Source organism: Dromiciops gliroides, chromosome 2, assembly GCF_019393635.1.
Source record: "Dromiciops gliroides isolate mDroGli1 chromosome 2, mDroGli1.pri, whole genome shotgun sequence".
Taxonomy (NCBI): Eukaryota; Metazoa; Chordata; class Mammalia; order Microbiotheria; family Microbiotheriidae; genus Dromiciops; species Dromiciops gliroides.
The window spans coordinates 126,643,261-126,660,325 of record NC_057862.1 but is presented as its reverse complement, the minus strand read 5'-3'; the positions used below and the strand labels follow the sequence as shown (position 1 = coordinate 126,660,325).

Sequence of the window (17,065 nt, the reverse complement as noted above, 5' to 3'; positions counted from 1 at the left end):
AGGATAAGGTACTAAGATACAAATTGGTTGATGAGGAAGGGCATCAATGGTTGTGAGATTGAGAAAACATGTAGAAGATACTATTTGAATTGCTCTGTGAAGCAAGGAGAGCAGGTGGTATTCTAATTATTATTTCCTTTTGATATATCAGGAAACTGAGGCTCAGAGAGAGCCCTTCCCATAAATGTCAGTCAAGATGCCATAGAATCACTTCCTTAGAGCTACAAGGGACCTCATAGGCCTTCTCATCCACATCCTTCTTCTTCTTCTTCTTCTTCTTCTTCTTCTTCTTCTTCTTCTTCTTCTTCTTCTTTTTTTTTTTTTTTTGGTGGGGCAAGGAGGATTAAGTGACTTGCCCAGGGTCACACAGCTAGTAAGTGTCAAGTGTCTGAGGCCGGATTTGAACTAAGGTCCTCCTGAATCCAGGGCCGGTGCTTTATCCACTGCACCACTTAGCTGCCCTATCCTTCATTTTTAATATGAGGAGACAGAGGCCCCCAAAAGTTAAATGGTTTTTCTAAGGTCACAAAGTAAGTGACAGAGCTAGAATTTGAACCCAGACCCCTAGAATACAAATCTATTATATATTCTACCACACACCATAGACAGCCTTTCAAATATGGCTAAGCTACCAAGAGATATTTTAGAGTTGCTATTTCTGGACATGTTCAGAAAAACAATGAGCAGCACTCCCTGTCCTAGATATTCTTAGGCAATTGTCATTCAGCCCATCCAGTCATGTCCAACTCTTTGTGACCCTTTTTGGGGTTTTCTTGGCAAAGACTGAGGAATGCTTTGCCATTTCCTATTCCGGCTCATTTTACAGATGAAGAAAATGAGGCAAACAGAGTTAAGTGATTTGCCTAAGGTGACACGATGTCTGAGACTGAATTTGAACTCGGGTCTTCCTGACTTCAGGGCTGGTGCTTTATCCACTGTACCACCTAGCTGCCTTCCTTAGGCACTTAGCACCTTAAAGGAGAGAGCTGAACCATGAAAACTCAGCAGGCCCCTCTGCGCTCAATTCTGTGCTTCCAGCTCTATTTTCCCCTGTTACTCTTCTAAGGCTGGCTTTTCTCGTGTGCTCAGGGAATGCAAAGAATTGTTAATATTTGTTTAAGCAAAGAACAGTATAATTATTTTTGGTTTATCCATACCACTGTCCCCCTTGATGGGTTCAGATAACAAGAGAATTTAACATTCTAGGCAAAAACCTTAATCAACTTAGTCTGTTTTCCTATAAATTGACTCCCTTGTGTGTCTTGGTGATGGAGAGCAGGAACATCAGTGAGGCAAAGAAACAGAAATCCAAAAATTATTTATATATGACTTGTGATGTTTTTGGTAAATGTACACATGAATGTAGGAATTTAAAATATTGTGAGAACATCATAATTTGAAGCCAGACCACAAAAACCTTCACTCATGAGGAACTGGAAAGTAGCCTGCATTCCCCATCTTGCCCCTCTGCTCAACAACCCTCTCTTCCCCAGTCCATATAGTCATTTGTTTATTCAAAAAATACATATTAACATTTACTAGCTATGTGACCCTAGGCAAGTCACTTAACCCCAATTGCCTCACCCCCCCCCCCAAATACATATGCATGGACCACAGATCATGTACTGTAAAATACCATATGGTAGGGAGTGGGAAGTACTGTCACTTCTCTAAAAGAAGTATACAATAAATATTCAAGTTACTAGATTATTACCTGACAGTATACAGTATGAGTGCTCTCAGGAAGGTATGGTCAGAATACCAGGAGAGTTCAGAGAAAGGTGAGATCACTTAAGTTTGTTGTGGGGTGGGGAATGATCATAGATAACTTTATGCCGTGTGAGCTGGGTCTTAAAAGAGGAGTAGGAGTTTTGTAGAGGTGTTTTGTTTGTTTCGGGGGGGGGGGTGTTTGGGGAGAGGGATAGGCATTCCAAACAAAGAGAGTGCTATAAATAAAAGCAGAAAATACAAGACATATTTGAGGAATGACCAGCGTGGAAAAGTTATAACGATCAAGCTGGGAAGGTGTAGTCTGGGTCAGATCATAGATGGCCTTAAATCCCATCTGAAAGAGTTTGGACTTTATTCTGTAGAGAGTGGTATTCATTCACAGGTGCTAGGTTAGGGAGTGATAGCATGTCAACTTGTGATTGCAGAAAGGTTAGTACTGTGCCAAAAATATTTAGAATAAATTTGAAGGGGAAAAAACTAGTAAGTTTTTGTAATAGCCCAAACCAATTAGCAACTGAACAGAGTTGATGCCAGTGGTAATGAAAAGGAGGAATAGATGTAAGAGGGTTTGTAGATATGAAATTAATAAGGCTCCATTGGATTGTAAGGCGCTAAAATTCTAGCTAGTCTATCTAAAATCTAATGAGTGGTCGCCAATAAATTATAAGCTTTAGCAAGAGTATTTAAGTGTTTAAGTATTTATTAAAGAGCATTAGGATCAGAGAAAAAGGTAAAAATCTAACTATTTCTAAGAGACCCCATCATCCGCGAGGTCAGGAACCAAAAGAGTAAAAAGCCCTCTGCCAGCATCCACTTCCTACTTTGTGTCCTCCTCCCAGAAATGGGAGGCTCCTCAAGTTGATTAGCTGGTAGCCTTGATAGACAGTACCCACGAGCAAACATCACTTCCTGCCGCCAAGGACCTTGACCACATGGCTTGCCCTCAGACACCATCTCCTCATGGCAGAGCTTTCCTACAGTAGCTCTCAAGCAGGTGGTGTCATTCTAATTGTTACAGTTAGAGGGCAGCTAGGTGGCACAGTGGGTAGAGTGCTGGGCCTGGGGTCAGGAAGAGACATCTTTCTGAGTTCAAATCTGGCCTTAGACTTGCTGTGTGAGCCCAGTAAAGTCACTTAACCCGGTTTGCCTCAGTTTCCTTATCTGTAAAATGAGCCGGAGAGGGAAATGGCAAACCATTCCAGTGTCTTTGTTAAGAAAACCCCAAATGGGGTCATGAAGAGTCGGGCATGACTGAAACAACTGAACAATTGGATGTAGAGAGGAAAGGAAGAATCACAGGTGCCTTTCAAAGCTTCAAGCTTGGACAACAAAGAAAATGTAGTGATGTAAAGAAAAGCCAGACTAAGGAGTTGGCTTGGATTGGAGGAGACAGAAAGGCAGGAGAAGATGACTTTGGTGTTAGTTTTGTTTTGTTTTGTTTTCATTTTCAAGCCCTTTTGGGACACTAAGATTTTAAAATAATCGGCAAATAGAAACAAATTACAGAATCTTTGGAGAATGGTTTTAGTTAGGGATCAAGTTAATCATCATCTGCATGTATCATCAGTGTTTTTCAATATATTGATCAATTTTGTTGATCCCCTGCCCCCTTTTTTTTTCTTTAAAAAAAACTTTACTTTGAGATGGCTCTCAGAGAAGGATGAAGAGGAATATGTAGATGACATAAGAATAAAAGATCAATAAATTTATTTTTTAAAACCTTAAAAAGTAATCTGCACAGTATTAATAATTGCAACAGTGGGATGGATTAAATAATCAATTGAGCATATGTAGAGAGCAAAAGTTGTAAGGTTAGGAGCTCTATTGAAAGATCCTCTTCTCCTAGGATCTGGGTAAGTGAGAAACATTAATCATTCTGGTTTGGGGGATGAATCAGAATGAACAAACAGTGATCTCAAAGGTTGGAGTGAAGTGAGGAAGCAGTACTAGAGAACTAATCAAAACAAAACAAAAAGCCTGAAATGTATGTATATATAAAGTATGTAATACTTTAAACCTGACAAACTAATGAGTAGCTTGTGAAGATTAGCATGCCTCTAATTTTCCTTATTTTTTCATAGTTTTGTACCTCAAGTTTTTCTCATTCTACTACGTGTCAGGCATGGTGCTAAGTATAAAAAACAAAGAAAACAAAAACAAAAAACAATTTTTTCTCTAGGAGCTCCTGGTCTAATGGGGAAAACAATATACAAAAGACTGTGTACAAACAAGAGATATACAAGATAAATTGGAGGTAATCTCAGAGGGAAGGCACTAAGATTACAGAGGAACTGGAAAGGTATCTTGCAGAAGGTCGGACTTTGGCTGAGACTTAAAGGAAGAAAGAAGACCCAGGAGGTGCAGAGGAAAAGGAACATGTGGGACAAAATTGAGAAAGCTCCAAATTGGGAAGAGTATCTTACGCAGGGAGCAGTCAGGAGGCCAACATCTCTGGATTTTAAAGTGTGTGAGTGGGAGTAAGGTGTAGGAAGGGGCTAGGTTATGATGGACTTTGAAAACCAGATGATTTTTAAAATTTGATCCAGGAGGTAATGGGAAGCTACTGGAGTAGAGGGATGGCATGGTCAGACCTGTGCTATAGGGTGATCAATTTAAAATCTGGAAGAGATTCTGGAGTGTGGAGGATCTTGAGGCAGGGGCACCAACCAACAGGCTGTTGCCATAGTCTAGACATAAAGTCAGGAGAGCCTGTACTGAGTTGGTTGCCTTTTCAGAGGAGAGAAGTTAAAAAGCAAGAAACCACAGAACTTGGTGACTTACTGAATATGGCTGGGGCGGGGGGGGGGGGGATTGGTGATAAGAGATCGGGGATTTGGAGGATGCCACGTAGGTTAAGAAACTGAATGACTGAAAGGGTGGTTTCCCCTCATTGGAATGTACTGTGAGCTTCTTGTTTTTTAAACTGTTGTATTTTCATCTGTATATTCCTATCACCTAGCTCAATGACTCGCACTAAATAAATGTTTGCTCATTGATTACGTGATTCTTAACTTTTGGAAAAGCAGAATATTAACCCCAGAGAGGACTAGTAGGATGGAAAGATCTTTCTCTTTGGATGCCGTCACAGACATGTCTTGTTATATACTACCGTCTCTTTGCTATGTCACAAAGATGGTTCTGTTTGATATATTTATTTATAATTATATTATCTTAGAATATTCGGATATTTTAAAATATAATTTAAAGCACTTTGAGTTGCTTGGAAACAGTTTCTATGTATAAAACAATGTTGAATGGTCATGTTGACAAGAACAGAATAGTCAATAGTATTTCTCTGTTTAGTTGACATTGGGAATTTGTGTGTGCAGGGGGAGGGGAGAAGGGGAGGAAAGAGGAGGGTGCTTCCTTCTCCTCAAATATCCCCTACATGCACTGGGGCCCCTGCCTCCTCTGTCATTTGAAATAAGCCCAAGGTATCAAATAATACACAGAAGAGTCATTCTTGTAAGCTATGTTTCTATGGGTAACCAAACCAAAAGTCACCTCCTTGTACTTCCTCATTGCTCATTAGCAGAGTATTAACCATTTCAAGAACCCAAGGCTGCTTCTGATCTTCCTGGGAATGGTCCCTGATTTCTCCCGCCCCCCGCCCAGTTTCCCCCAATTAACCTGTTTGTGGACTCTTGCTACAGTGGGTGAGGGGTGGGATAGATGTATATGTTTGCATGTAAGTAAAGCATGTAAGATCAGGTCCCTATGGAACTGCTTCTGCAAAAGGTAATCAGTTAGATCAGTAATTTAAGCCAAGATCCACAGCTGTAGCTCTAAGCCTACTGTCTGGCAGCTATAATTTATGTATTAACCTGAGATTGTTTGCTTTCAGGGAGAATGCTGGAGAACCTGACTCCTGGAGCAGTTTGTCCTATGAAATACCTTATGGGGACTGCTCTGTGAGACATCACCGAGAGTTGGACATTTACACATTGACGTCTGAATCAGATGAGGAATCCCTACATCCCAGAGACAGGAGGACAGGGCATATATTTAAGCTCATGAACATCCAGCAGCAGCTCATGGTGAGGAGAAACAATCCATCTCGCAAGCCTTTGACCTTTTAGTAAAACTAATTTTAATTAGATGTAGGACATTCACTCAGTCAACAAGCATTTATTAAGCACTTACTATATGCTAGTCACTGTATTAAGTAATAAGGATACAAAAAAAGGTAAAAACAGTCCCTCTTCTCAAGAAATTTTTATTCTACCTGGGGAGATAACATGCACATAACAAGGTGTATACAAAAGATTTGATAATAGCTAGCATTTATATGATGCTTTAAGGTTTGCAAAGCATTTAACATATGTTCTCTCTGTACAGTATTGTGAGATCAGTGCTATTATTATTCCCCCTATTTTACTGATGAGGAATTGAGAGCAAGAGAGATCTGGTGATTTGCCTAGGGTCCTACAGTTAATAAGTGTCTGAGGCAAGATTTATACCAAGTAGAGAGAAAGCAGTCTGAGAAAGAAAGGCATTATTAGGTGTAGGAACTGGGAGGGACCTCCTGCAGACGGTGGGATTTGAGCCAAGTCTTGAAGGAAGCCAGGAAAACTAAGGGATTGGAAGGGAAGGGGGAGAATATCCCAGGTATTCAGAACAGCCAGTGCAAAAGGCAAGCACAGTAACAGACATGGAGTGTCATGTTTGAAGAACTTTTACTACTCCAACAGTGCTGGATCTTAGAGCTTGTGGAGGAGAGTAAACTGTAAAAAGACAAAAAGGGGAGGAGGGAGCCAGGTTGTATGGAGTTCTAAATGCCAAATATGGGAAGTTTAAATTGGATCTTGGAGCTTTTAAAGCTAGAAAAATTGGCGAGTGATCAGTGTTTGCAAATGACTCTTGTGTTTATGTATGATAAGTTTTTGGACCTTGTTTTCATGTCTCAAATATAATAACGTTTTGGTTCTGATTGGCCTTTGCCAAGTAACCCAAGCAATGACTAGATATATGGTATTTAGTCATAGCAGAACTTAAGAGCTATATAAAGGAAACATATTGGTTTGACTTTGAAAGTTGAAATATACAACATATTTTCCAAGATAGTTGATACAAATTTTTAAAATTTCACTAAATCAAGATGATTTTGGATTTTTTCATTTTATGGCTATATTAAGTTGTATTTGTAAAGCTGAAAAATCACTTAAAGCCAACTACTTTTATCATATATGTTTGTCTTTTTCAATGAAAATTGCTGTTAAGAAACCAAATAATACAGACTTGCTAGTTATATTTTTCATAAATGATCTGAAAAACTAAGTTTATGTTCTTATTCCATCCAGGTTTTATTCAGCATTGATTTGATTTGATTTGATTTTGGAAAGCAGCTTTGCGATTATTTAATTTAGGTTTATTCAGGGCCATTGAAATACCAGAGGCTTCCTTTGGAACAGGCATCATTGTTCAGCCCATTAGGCCTGGTGACTTCATCCCATGGACGTATGGTGTCTCCGCCTCTGCCCTTTCAGAGTCAGGCTTATCCCAGAACAAGAATCACTTTTGTTTTTGCCTGCATTTGCTCCCCGGAAACAGGCATCTTTTTTTAGGTCTCTTTCCATAAGACAATCGACAGTTCAGTTGAAGCTGTGCTCTTGAAAGTGCTAAAGTGATGTTCACTGTGGATAAGACAGATGGACTAGAAGGAGGCGAGTGGGACAACCACCTTCCTTAGGCCATTTGCATAATGTAGAAACGCTCAGCACTCTTGAATCAGTTTAGTCATCTGTTTTTTCTTCCAGACATTTGATAGATTATTGTTGCCCTGAAGCCAACTTAACCATTGATGTACTTTTGTTTCTTGTGACCTAATGAGCAATGAACTGCTACCACTTGTGGTAGAACCTACAACTGATTCATGTACACAGCCTTTTGAAGGGAAGGGAAGTTGGAAGGTCACAACACTGAGGTTCCCAAAGAAAACCACTTATCATTATTACTTTAATATTCAGAACATGTTTTATGATTATACATTAGCTAACTTTTATTAAAAATCCTGAAGCCCCAGTATGCCAATAGGGAAATTGAGGCAGTCAAATGAGTACGAGGTTGTGGAGTGCACCAGATGTTGAGCCAAGAGGAAAACATAAGTGTGATTTCTAGTTCAGTCCATTGTGACACATTCATACTACTTTCATTTGAGAATGGGTAAGGCTCAGGAGTTGAACAGGAAACATGTAAGTTTCTATATTTGAAATATAGCATGTTAACTAACACAGAGAAGCTTTTCCCCCCCAAAAAAGGTGAAAGATGTTTGGCAACAACTGCTAAGGCTAAAATTATTAGCCTACACTTAAAGTTGTTTAATGAACAGCAATTTTTAAAAACTTTGTAGCCTTTAAGAAAGACTCATGTCAACCCTATCCTGCTGGAAGATGGATAGGGTGGAGTTTCTTTGAAGGATTAAAGGGCGTTATAATATTTCAATAAATATTTGGGGCATCTGGTAATTTAGCTACACCTTAGAACTAGGGGAATTTGGCAAATTTGCAAATTGGTTTGTGTTTGGAATAGATGAAGGAAATTGGAAGTAATATGTATCCCTTGGAGAAGAAGCCTAAAGAGCATTTTACCCAGGGTGTTCATCTGACCCAGTATTCAGACATACATTTTTCCAAGACTTCGGGGTTAAAATTTAATCCAACTCTTTTTAAAAAGCTCATATTTAATTCCCGGAAATAGTAGTCTTGAGTATCATGAACAGCTTTTAAGATCCTGGTGACTATGCAGGTATGGGAGAGAAAAGTAAGAGTAAGTATAAGATTGAGTTTTAGATAGATTTCAGCCACCTTACAATATAGTGAGTGCTGTCAGATGTGACTGTTGCATGCATTCCCTTAGAACATGTGTAGCTATATGTTGAAGTTTATATTGCTGACATTTTCTTTTGCCTTTGCAGAAAACAAACTTCAGACAGACAGAGGACCGTATCCCCTTAATGATAACATCACAGGATCCTCCACTTGCTCACAGTGTCCTGGATGAGGATGGCCAACATCTTTCCAGCATCGAGGCTCCCTTAGGAGATCAGCAGCAATCTGTTCCACTTGGAGGCATGGACAACCCTGACTACAAAGGGGACCCAGTTAGATTGGATGAAAAGTCATGTGATCTGTCAAGACCAATGAGCAAAGGGAACACAGATTGTTCCTGTAGGAGGAAAGATAAAGACCTTGAGAGAAAAGGGGTCGAGGTGGAGCCAGGACCATTTATAGTCTCCGAGATTGTATCAGAGAAAGACAGATGCCTACAGAGTACACCTGCTAGCATGAATAACACAGAAGACCTTCCATCCTGTGGAAATACAAATGAGCAAACTGGAATGACATCTCCTGGCACTGTTTTGGACCATGAACATATGAACAGTGAAGATGGTGCCACAGGGGAAGTACATATCAGTGAACAGAGTCAAGACCAAAATGTCCCTGAGGCTAAAGGGGTCACCAGTTCAGAGGCAGAGTGTGCAACTCCAGAAACAACAGAAAAAGTGAAATGCGATCTCACAAGCCCTGAGGCCACTGTCCAGAAAAGTGTGTCTGAAATGCAGGAAAGTAAAACTGATAGACTTAATAAGAGCCCCAGTGTCAGCAGAGCTGAAACCTCTGATGTAGAAAGAAACGGTGACGCTGAGGAGGAGCTGAGTGTACCAAATGGTATTGACTCTCCAAGTTCCTTAGACAGCAATGAATATCTTCAGGCTTCATCTACAGTGGGTAAAGGAGAACCCCTTACTAAAGAAACTGTGCCAGGAACTGAAACTTCAAGCAGAAGTAGCAAAGAGAACTCAGATCCTGTAGCTGAGAACCAGGCGGCTGGGGATCAACACCCCCTGATCATTTCATCTTTAGAAAAAGATACCACTGGTCAAGAGGAGGTATTGGCAGAGTTAGAAATGGATTCTTCTTTAACCGGCATGTGTGAGACAGGCTCACCTTCTGATTCAACTTTGGCCAGCCCAGAAAAAGAGCCAGTTTTGAACCAGACATCAAAAGGCATCTTAGCTCAAGACCAAGATCAGGAAATTGAATCAACCATCTGCTGCACAACGGAAGAGGACAAATTTAGTTTTGATTCTGTACGTAAACAGAATTCAGTGACTCCTTGTGGAGACATGGAGACAGAGAGTAAGGATGGCGAACCCAACCAGTCCAAGGATGTGAAGAGAAATTCCCCATGTACACCTGCTGAGGTTCAGACGAAAGAATTATTTGTGAGTGGGGGAGTCTCTGATCCTGGAGGAGATAACCAGGGACCTGAAGTCCCCTGTTCTATAGCAGTTTTAAATAAAGACACCTTCACACAAGATTTAAAACTGGACACTCCTTCACCACCCAGACATAAATCAATTTCACCTCCTCATCGAGCCTTGATCGAAGCAAAAGAAAGTTTTATACTGGATGAGGCAATGACATCTGAAAATAATTTTGCTCAGCCAGACAGGCCATGGGTTGAATCAGTAACTGAAGATGATGTGATTTCTTTTGTTCCCTCCCAGCAAGAAAAGGGAACAGCAACTCCTGAAAAAAAGACAGAAGAATATAGCTGTGGCCCAGCACCGGAGCTCTGTGTGCCCGACAAACTGACGACAGAAGACAGCTCGGCAAGCCTGCCATCTTTTTTTCCTGATCCTGATCCTCAGCTAAGTATGGGAAATTCCAGTTCTGTAGAAGGGGACAGTGTGGTTGAAGGTCTTAATGACAAGACGGTGGATGTGTTAGAATCGGATTGTTCTGCACCCAGTAAAAGGACAACCCCTTTGCCTGCTAATTCAGTTTTGTCCAGGGCAGACAAGGAGATGGTGGGGCCAGAAAGCACTGTAGCTCAGGAACAAGATAAAGAGAGCAAAGTAGCCACTTGTTCCATAACTAAAGAGGATGCACTTTGTTCAGTTTCCTTGCCTAAAGAGGAGACGCCACCTCCTGGAGAAGAGTCCTCAGAACTTGGTGATCAACCTGTCTTAGCCTTGTGTGCTGAGGGCAAAATACTTAAACACAATAATAATTCGTCGGGCACACCCTCTGCCATTCTCAATGCAGAACCCGAACAAAACAAGGAAGTGGCTACCAAAGTTTCACTGCAAGCCGAGCAAAGCACAGCTGTACAGTGTCAGGTGCCATCAGAAGCCGGTTTGTCTGCAGACGGGCAGGGGACATTAGGCTCTGTAGAGTGCTGTTTGCCATTGCCGTCAGAGACAGACAAAACTGAAGCTGGCCCAGAACGAGGTGGATCTGAGCTTTGTGACAGGGAAAAAGCAGTGGCTGAAAAACCCGAAGTAAAGGAGACTCAGTCTAAAAGGGAGTCCTCCTCTTGTGAAGGGAGTGGAAATGTAACTGTGGGTTCCAGAGAGGAGGCTACCCAGGATCCTTCTGTGTTGGGGACAAAGGAACTGTCTGGTGGCCACCAGGATGTTCTGGTGCAGAAAAACATGGCGGCCCAAGAGAATGATATAGTCTTGGGCCTACCAGGAGCCCCACCAGAAGGTGAGATCCTGGAGGAGGAAACTGTAATCACAGAAATTCTTCCTGCTAGGAAGGAGAAAGGGGAGGTAGATGAAACCATCCCCACAGCAAGACATCTGAAGGAAGCAGAGCTAGACAGTATGGTACCAAGGGTGTTACTGCAGCCCATTGCCGAAGAGCTGCTGCCCTGTGAGAACGACGTCACTGGGGACACGGTGCCCTTGGCGGGTGAGGGCGATGCCGCACCTTGTGTGGACAAAACCAAGGAAACCTTGCCTGATGGAGATGGGGATGGTGATGAACAAAAGACAAGCTCCCAAGATGTTCCCTCTCAGAGTCTGCCTAGTCAGACTGATGCTGCAAATTCACTGGAGAGAGAAAACCTGATAGAGGAGGCTGCCAACCACTTGGTGGGTACGATCCTTGAAAAAGTGAGAGCTACAGGTGGGGCAGTCACCATGGGAGAGGGTAGTCCTCCTCCACAGTGTGATGCTCCTGAGCCAAACCCCATTCCTGAGGAGCTAGAGAAAACTGCTGCTGTGGCAGGGCCTTGCGTGACTCTACGAGGTGGACCGGCCAAAGGAGAATCAGTTGTAAACTCAGAAGTGCGAGTAACCAGAGGAGAGGAGCAGGAAAAAGTCCCTGGACCCTCCCAAGGACCTGAACCTGTGGCAGGTAAGCAAGATGAAATGGGCAGTCCAGGTAAAATTTGAGGAGCAACTTTTTTTCAAATGCGTCTCAGGTGTGGCAGTCAAATGTCATGAATTTTTTTTGTTATTCATTAAGTAAAATTATTCCTTTAGAATTTAATAATCGACATCCATGCAGTCATATTTGTGATGTAAGAGATTTTGCTTTAGCCTGATTCTTAGCTGGATCGCTTTAAACTTTGCATGGTTTGCCTGATCACCTGTTAGTTCTGATGCCTGGTACACACATAAACTTTGCAGTTTTCTAAACCTGGAAGACAGTGCCTCAGTGACAGATAAATAGAGCTCAAGTTGGGGCTTCTACAGAGGTTTTATTCACATGATTTAACTCATCTTGCCAAAGCAAATATTAGGCTGGCCTTATGTTTGGAGTATTTCATGTGAGGCAACAAGGAGAGTGTTGGGAACAGGGTCCTTATGTATCTGAAGCTGACTTGTTCCTTTCCCTCCTTCTTTGTCAGTTTAGGTTCAGAGAAAATAGCTGGGGTCATAGAGAAGCTTTCGCTATAGTAGTAAGCCACAGCTGTTAAGTGTCCTTTCAAACTAGCAGTCCAGCTTCCTAAATGGTGGTATTAGGTCATGGTAGGAGAGCAAAGAGGGAAAAACAACAACAAAACACCCTCCTCTTCCTGCCTGTGAAGAAAACCTCCAGTCACATTGTCTATTGACTTAAATGCAGCAGTCCTGGAATTCAGAGCCTTGTGGAGGGTGTGGGGATGGGGGCTGGGCAGAAGGGGGTTCCCTGCACAGGATTTCCGCTGAGCCTCATCCTTGTAGCGTGCTGTCATAGGGCAAACCTTTCGTCCACTTATCTGGGTGAAGCAGCTGCAGTGAGGAGATTGCTCACACAGCGACCTCTTCAATCAATGGGTAACCATGTCCAGAAACAGTAAATAGAAACCACCGTTCAGTGGAAAGGGGCCATTCCAGCATAACCTCATGTATTTGTAAGTTGGGACAAAAGTGGAAGCCGAGGACAGTTTTACCTCTTGAGATCCTAAGGCCAGTTTGGTCCGGACTTTGCCTGATTACCTGTTGCCGGAGCACAGAAAGGAAGAGCTACCTTTGTGCTGACTAGATGTTATTTATTTTTGCTCTTAAGAATTAGGTAAGAAGTCTTCTCTGTATTCCTCCCCGCCCTGTCCCCCCGGGATATTGAAAATGGCACAAACAAAAATGGAGTGGGTAGAGGTAAAACGGTAGAAGAAAGAACCAATGTCATGTCAAGCATTAGCTGTGTTCCTTACTATAGTAATACTTTACAGCTGCGTTCCCTTAAGGGAAGGTTTTTCTCTTTTCTGGTTTTCAGTTTTGTAACTGAATATGTGTATTCCAGACATTTTAGAGGTTTCAGTTTTTGAAAGTTTTGGGGTTTCAGATATTTAGAGATGGAAAGTTGTTGGCTGTTATTTCAGGACTTCTAATATGAATCAGAAGCTGTCTTTAAAAAAAAAGTAGAGGAGTCTATTTTGGGGTCTATGGCCGGTTAACATTTCACTAGAACAGGAGGGACTGTAAGCTGATGCCTGAGTGTTCATTTCTTTCTAATGCTGCTTCTTGGGACACATGGGTTGGAATTACTGCTTTTTCCAGCTCAGTGGCTGAGATTTTAAATGAAGAGTGGGTGAGCTACATTGATTTTTCACATGTTGCACTGTATGTAGAAACTATAGAGAGAAAATCTGGAAGGTTTAGGCAAGAATTAAAGAGGAACAGAAAATTTAAAGTTATGTGTTGACAACCCCAAAATAGAGGGGAGAGCCTAAGCAGTTTTCTTAAGAGAAGGCTTTAAGTAGCCAAAGTAGATAAATAAGTTTGTCAAGGTAGAGATTGCTGTGCCAATAGGGAAGGTGTATCTTTAGTTCTGTCCCAGCCCCAGCTGTAGAAAGAAATACCCAGTAATGAGGGAATTGCCACTTCCTTCTTGGAATAGGGAACTGTTAGCTGATCACATGTTAATTCTGAAGTCAGGCAGCTAAATGTGACCTAACAGTAAAGGGGGTTATTAGACATTCATTTAAAGGTCATAGAATTAGTTATCCTTTGGGGATTAAAGTATGGCAAAGTTAAAAGGTTCATGTTCTCTTTAACTGCTGTATGTATTAGTTTGTGTTGTCAGGCTGTTCTTTAGGAGACCAAAGAAAAACCTTACTCAGATGGGGAGAAACAAGAAGGAAAAAAAACCCCACAAAATTTCCAGCTTTAGGAAAGAGGTGTAAACATTTGCCTAGGTTGTGCTTTGGGAAATTGGGTGGTTTATGGCTGACCCAGATCTGTCTTACAGTTTAGGTCTCAGTATACATTCACTATCTGTTTATAGTCACGACTGGTGGCTACTTGCCAAGATGCATACATGTTTTTAGTTGACGGGTGTAGACAAGTGAAGTTGTACTGAATTAAACCAAAAAAGGCCCTCCCCACAAAAGAAACCCTACACAAAACCCTATATACAGCAAAGGCAGTATCAGGGTTGAATATTTTTCAAAGGTTACTTCTGACCGAGATGCATCTCCATCTTCAAGTACTGTATGTGTTTTCATTTTATTTGATCTGTGTAATTTTGTTTTGTTTTGGTTTGTTTTGGGGTGGGGCAGTGAGAGTTAAGTGACTTGCCCAGGGTCACAGAGCTAGTAAGTGTCAAGTGTTTGAGGCTGGATTTGAACTCAAGTCCTCCTGACTCCAGACTAGCTGCCCCCAATCTGTGTCATTTAAACTCCAAGAGATTTGGCTTCCCTAGGTGAAGGGTATGATATATGCTCATCATCTAATACTTACTAAGCTGTATGAAATTTTGTCATATACATATGTATATATGAGTATATAATGTGCATATCGTGCATATTTGCATACACACTAACATAATTTGCTCCATTTCAGTGTAGCACTTTTATAAATTGCTACAGTGGATTGATAGGATGAAATCTTAATAAAAAATTTCAGCTAAAAACAACCTCCATATCCTTTGTATAAAGAGTCCTATCTCCCTTTATGATAGTGACTTCAGTGAGGTTTTTATGCTGAATTAACAAGTTTTCCACATAAAATTATAGGCCTCTTACATGTTGTCTATTCTAATAGTCATCTACTAATTCATGTTTGGAATATCGAGTTCAGTTTTGTGGATTTGCCAGTCCCATGTAAGAAAGTGTCAGAATCCTTAAATTTTCTAGGGTATCATTTGATCACTTCCTTCCTGTTTTTGTCTGACCCAAACAGTGATAAATGGTAATAGTAACCACCACTATTTGTGAACTACAAAAGTGTGCACTATTGAACATACTGCTGGGTGTGTTTTTTCCCCCAATAAATACAGCATTCCTGTCACTTTGTTAACTTGAAGACAAAGAGAAAATAATTAAATTGGTATATTTTAAGAATAAAGCATGCTATACGTGCCTCTCAGACTTATTGTCTAAGCAGTGAAATTGTAATGGTGTCCATTTTGTACAGTCTTGGCTTTGTGAAGTTAGGACATGAAACATAGTCATTTGCTAAGGTATGTCTTATGTATTTTATATATGTAAACAGACAGCAGCAATGGATTGATTGGTGCATAGTAAGTTACAGAGCCATCGTAGAGTAGAGAAGGCTCAGCCTATCCCAGCTAGTTTCATCCTGACGAGTGCCGGGGTGAGCCTTTGCTCTCACTTCTTGTGTAAATGTCCGTTGCCTTTCCAGATGGTGGTAGGCATGGTTACCTCACTTAAGGAATTTATCTTTGTATCCCTAGCACCTGGCTCAGTGCCTAGCATATAGCATGGGGCTTAGTAAATACTTCTTGATCGAATGATTGATGCATTTTCTCAAACCAAATGAGAGGTACCTTATTTTTCATGAAAGTCAATAGTAAAAATGGAAGTTTGACTATTATTCAGCAAATGTTTAAATGCCTACTATATTCCTGACACTTTACTGGGCACTGGTTATGTGTCAATACCTTCAGCTAGTGCTTTCTCGATACTCTTATTAACTTTTCTCCATGAGCATGCTACATTCCCATGGTTTGTTTTGGTCAGGAACATCTCCATTACTGTTTGGAAAATGAGCAGCCTAGTAGTGTCAGAAACAAAACCAACTGCTGAAAGAATACTTTTCTATTTAAAACAAAAGCAGAAAGAAATCAAACAAATGAAAACAGCAGTCTGTTGTGTAAACAGAAAGGCAAAGGAATCCGATTTTCAAATGCACTTTACAAACCCCTTGTGTCTCTTCAGAAATGCCAGACATGAAAGCAGAAGATGAAGTGGATTTTCTGGATAATTCCAGGGAGGTCTCAATTTCTGAAGAAATGGATGTAGCTAAACACAAGACAAAGCCCATGATAAAGACCCAAATGGTAAGTGGCATTGACAAGGCTCTATGGGAATAGAATATTAGTTTGGCTAATTATTAGCCTGGTCTGCTGATTCTGATTCATAGCCTTATTAGATCTCTTTTTCCTGTGGACAGTGTTTTCCTTTTTGGACTTCCCTTATTGCATTATTAATGTGGACACAGTGATAAAGTTAAGCTTTTATCACCCAGATATTTCACATCAAAGTTTCATCTCCTAACATGAATTCTTCAGAGATTTTATAGGAAAGAATTTTTTCCCTGTGCTATTTATGTTTCTCCAAATATGTCATAGTTCCAGTTTTGACAAAATGAGAGGTATTAGAAATTAGCCTGGGCAGGAAGCACAAAATCTTATCTTTAACTTCATACTCCCCTGTGCCTATGTAGAAACCTTTGACAATGGCAAAAATATTTAAGTCAAAAAATGTCAACTCCGGGCAGCTAGGTGGCGCAGTGGATAAAGCACCGGCCCTGGATTCAGGAGTACCTGAGTTCAAATCCGGCCTCAGACACTTGACACTTACTAGCTGTGTGACCCTGGGCAAGTCACTTAACCCCCATTGCCCCATAAATAAAAAGTAAATAAAAAATTTAAAAAAAATGTCAACTCTGAAGTGAAGAAGGGACTATTTTTAGTGATGGCAGATTGAAAGGCTTATTAGTAGATGGTGGTGGTGGCAATTTGTTTACTTTAAGGCCCTAGGATTTGGGGAAAAATTTTTGTAATGCTGTTATATTTTGAAACAGAAGAAATTTTGACATGGGAGCACAAGTTGTTTGCTCCAAGGCTGAGGCCCTTCTTGTCAAACAAATAAT

The 17,065-nt window shown here is 40.9% G+C and overlaps 1 protein-coding gene across 2 annotated transcripts in view; it reads left to right on the top strand.

Annotated features, from left to right (window-relative positions):
- Positions 1–17,065, top strand: part of AKAP13 (A-kinase anchoring protein 13) — a 393,887-nt gene that overhangs the window by 223,436 nt on the left and 153,386 nt on the right. Inside the window, exons 6-8 of one of the 2 annotated variants that reach the window (XM_043982253.1) lie at positions 5,576–5,768; positions 8,645–11,879; positions 16,129–16,250. In XM_043982253.1, the coding sequence (XP_043838188.1) occupies positions 5,576–5,768; positions 8,645–11,879; positions 16,129–16,250 (3,550 nt within the window). Of the gene's footprint in view, positions 1–5,575; positions 5,769–8,644; positions 11,880–12,769; positions 13,023–16,128; positions 16,251–17,065 lie in introns of those variants that run through there. The other variant, XM_043982254.1, reaches the window with a different exon arrangement.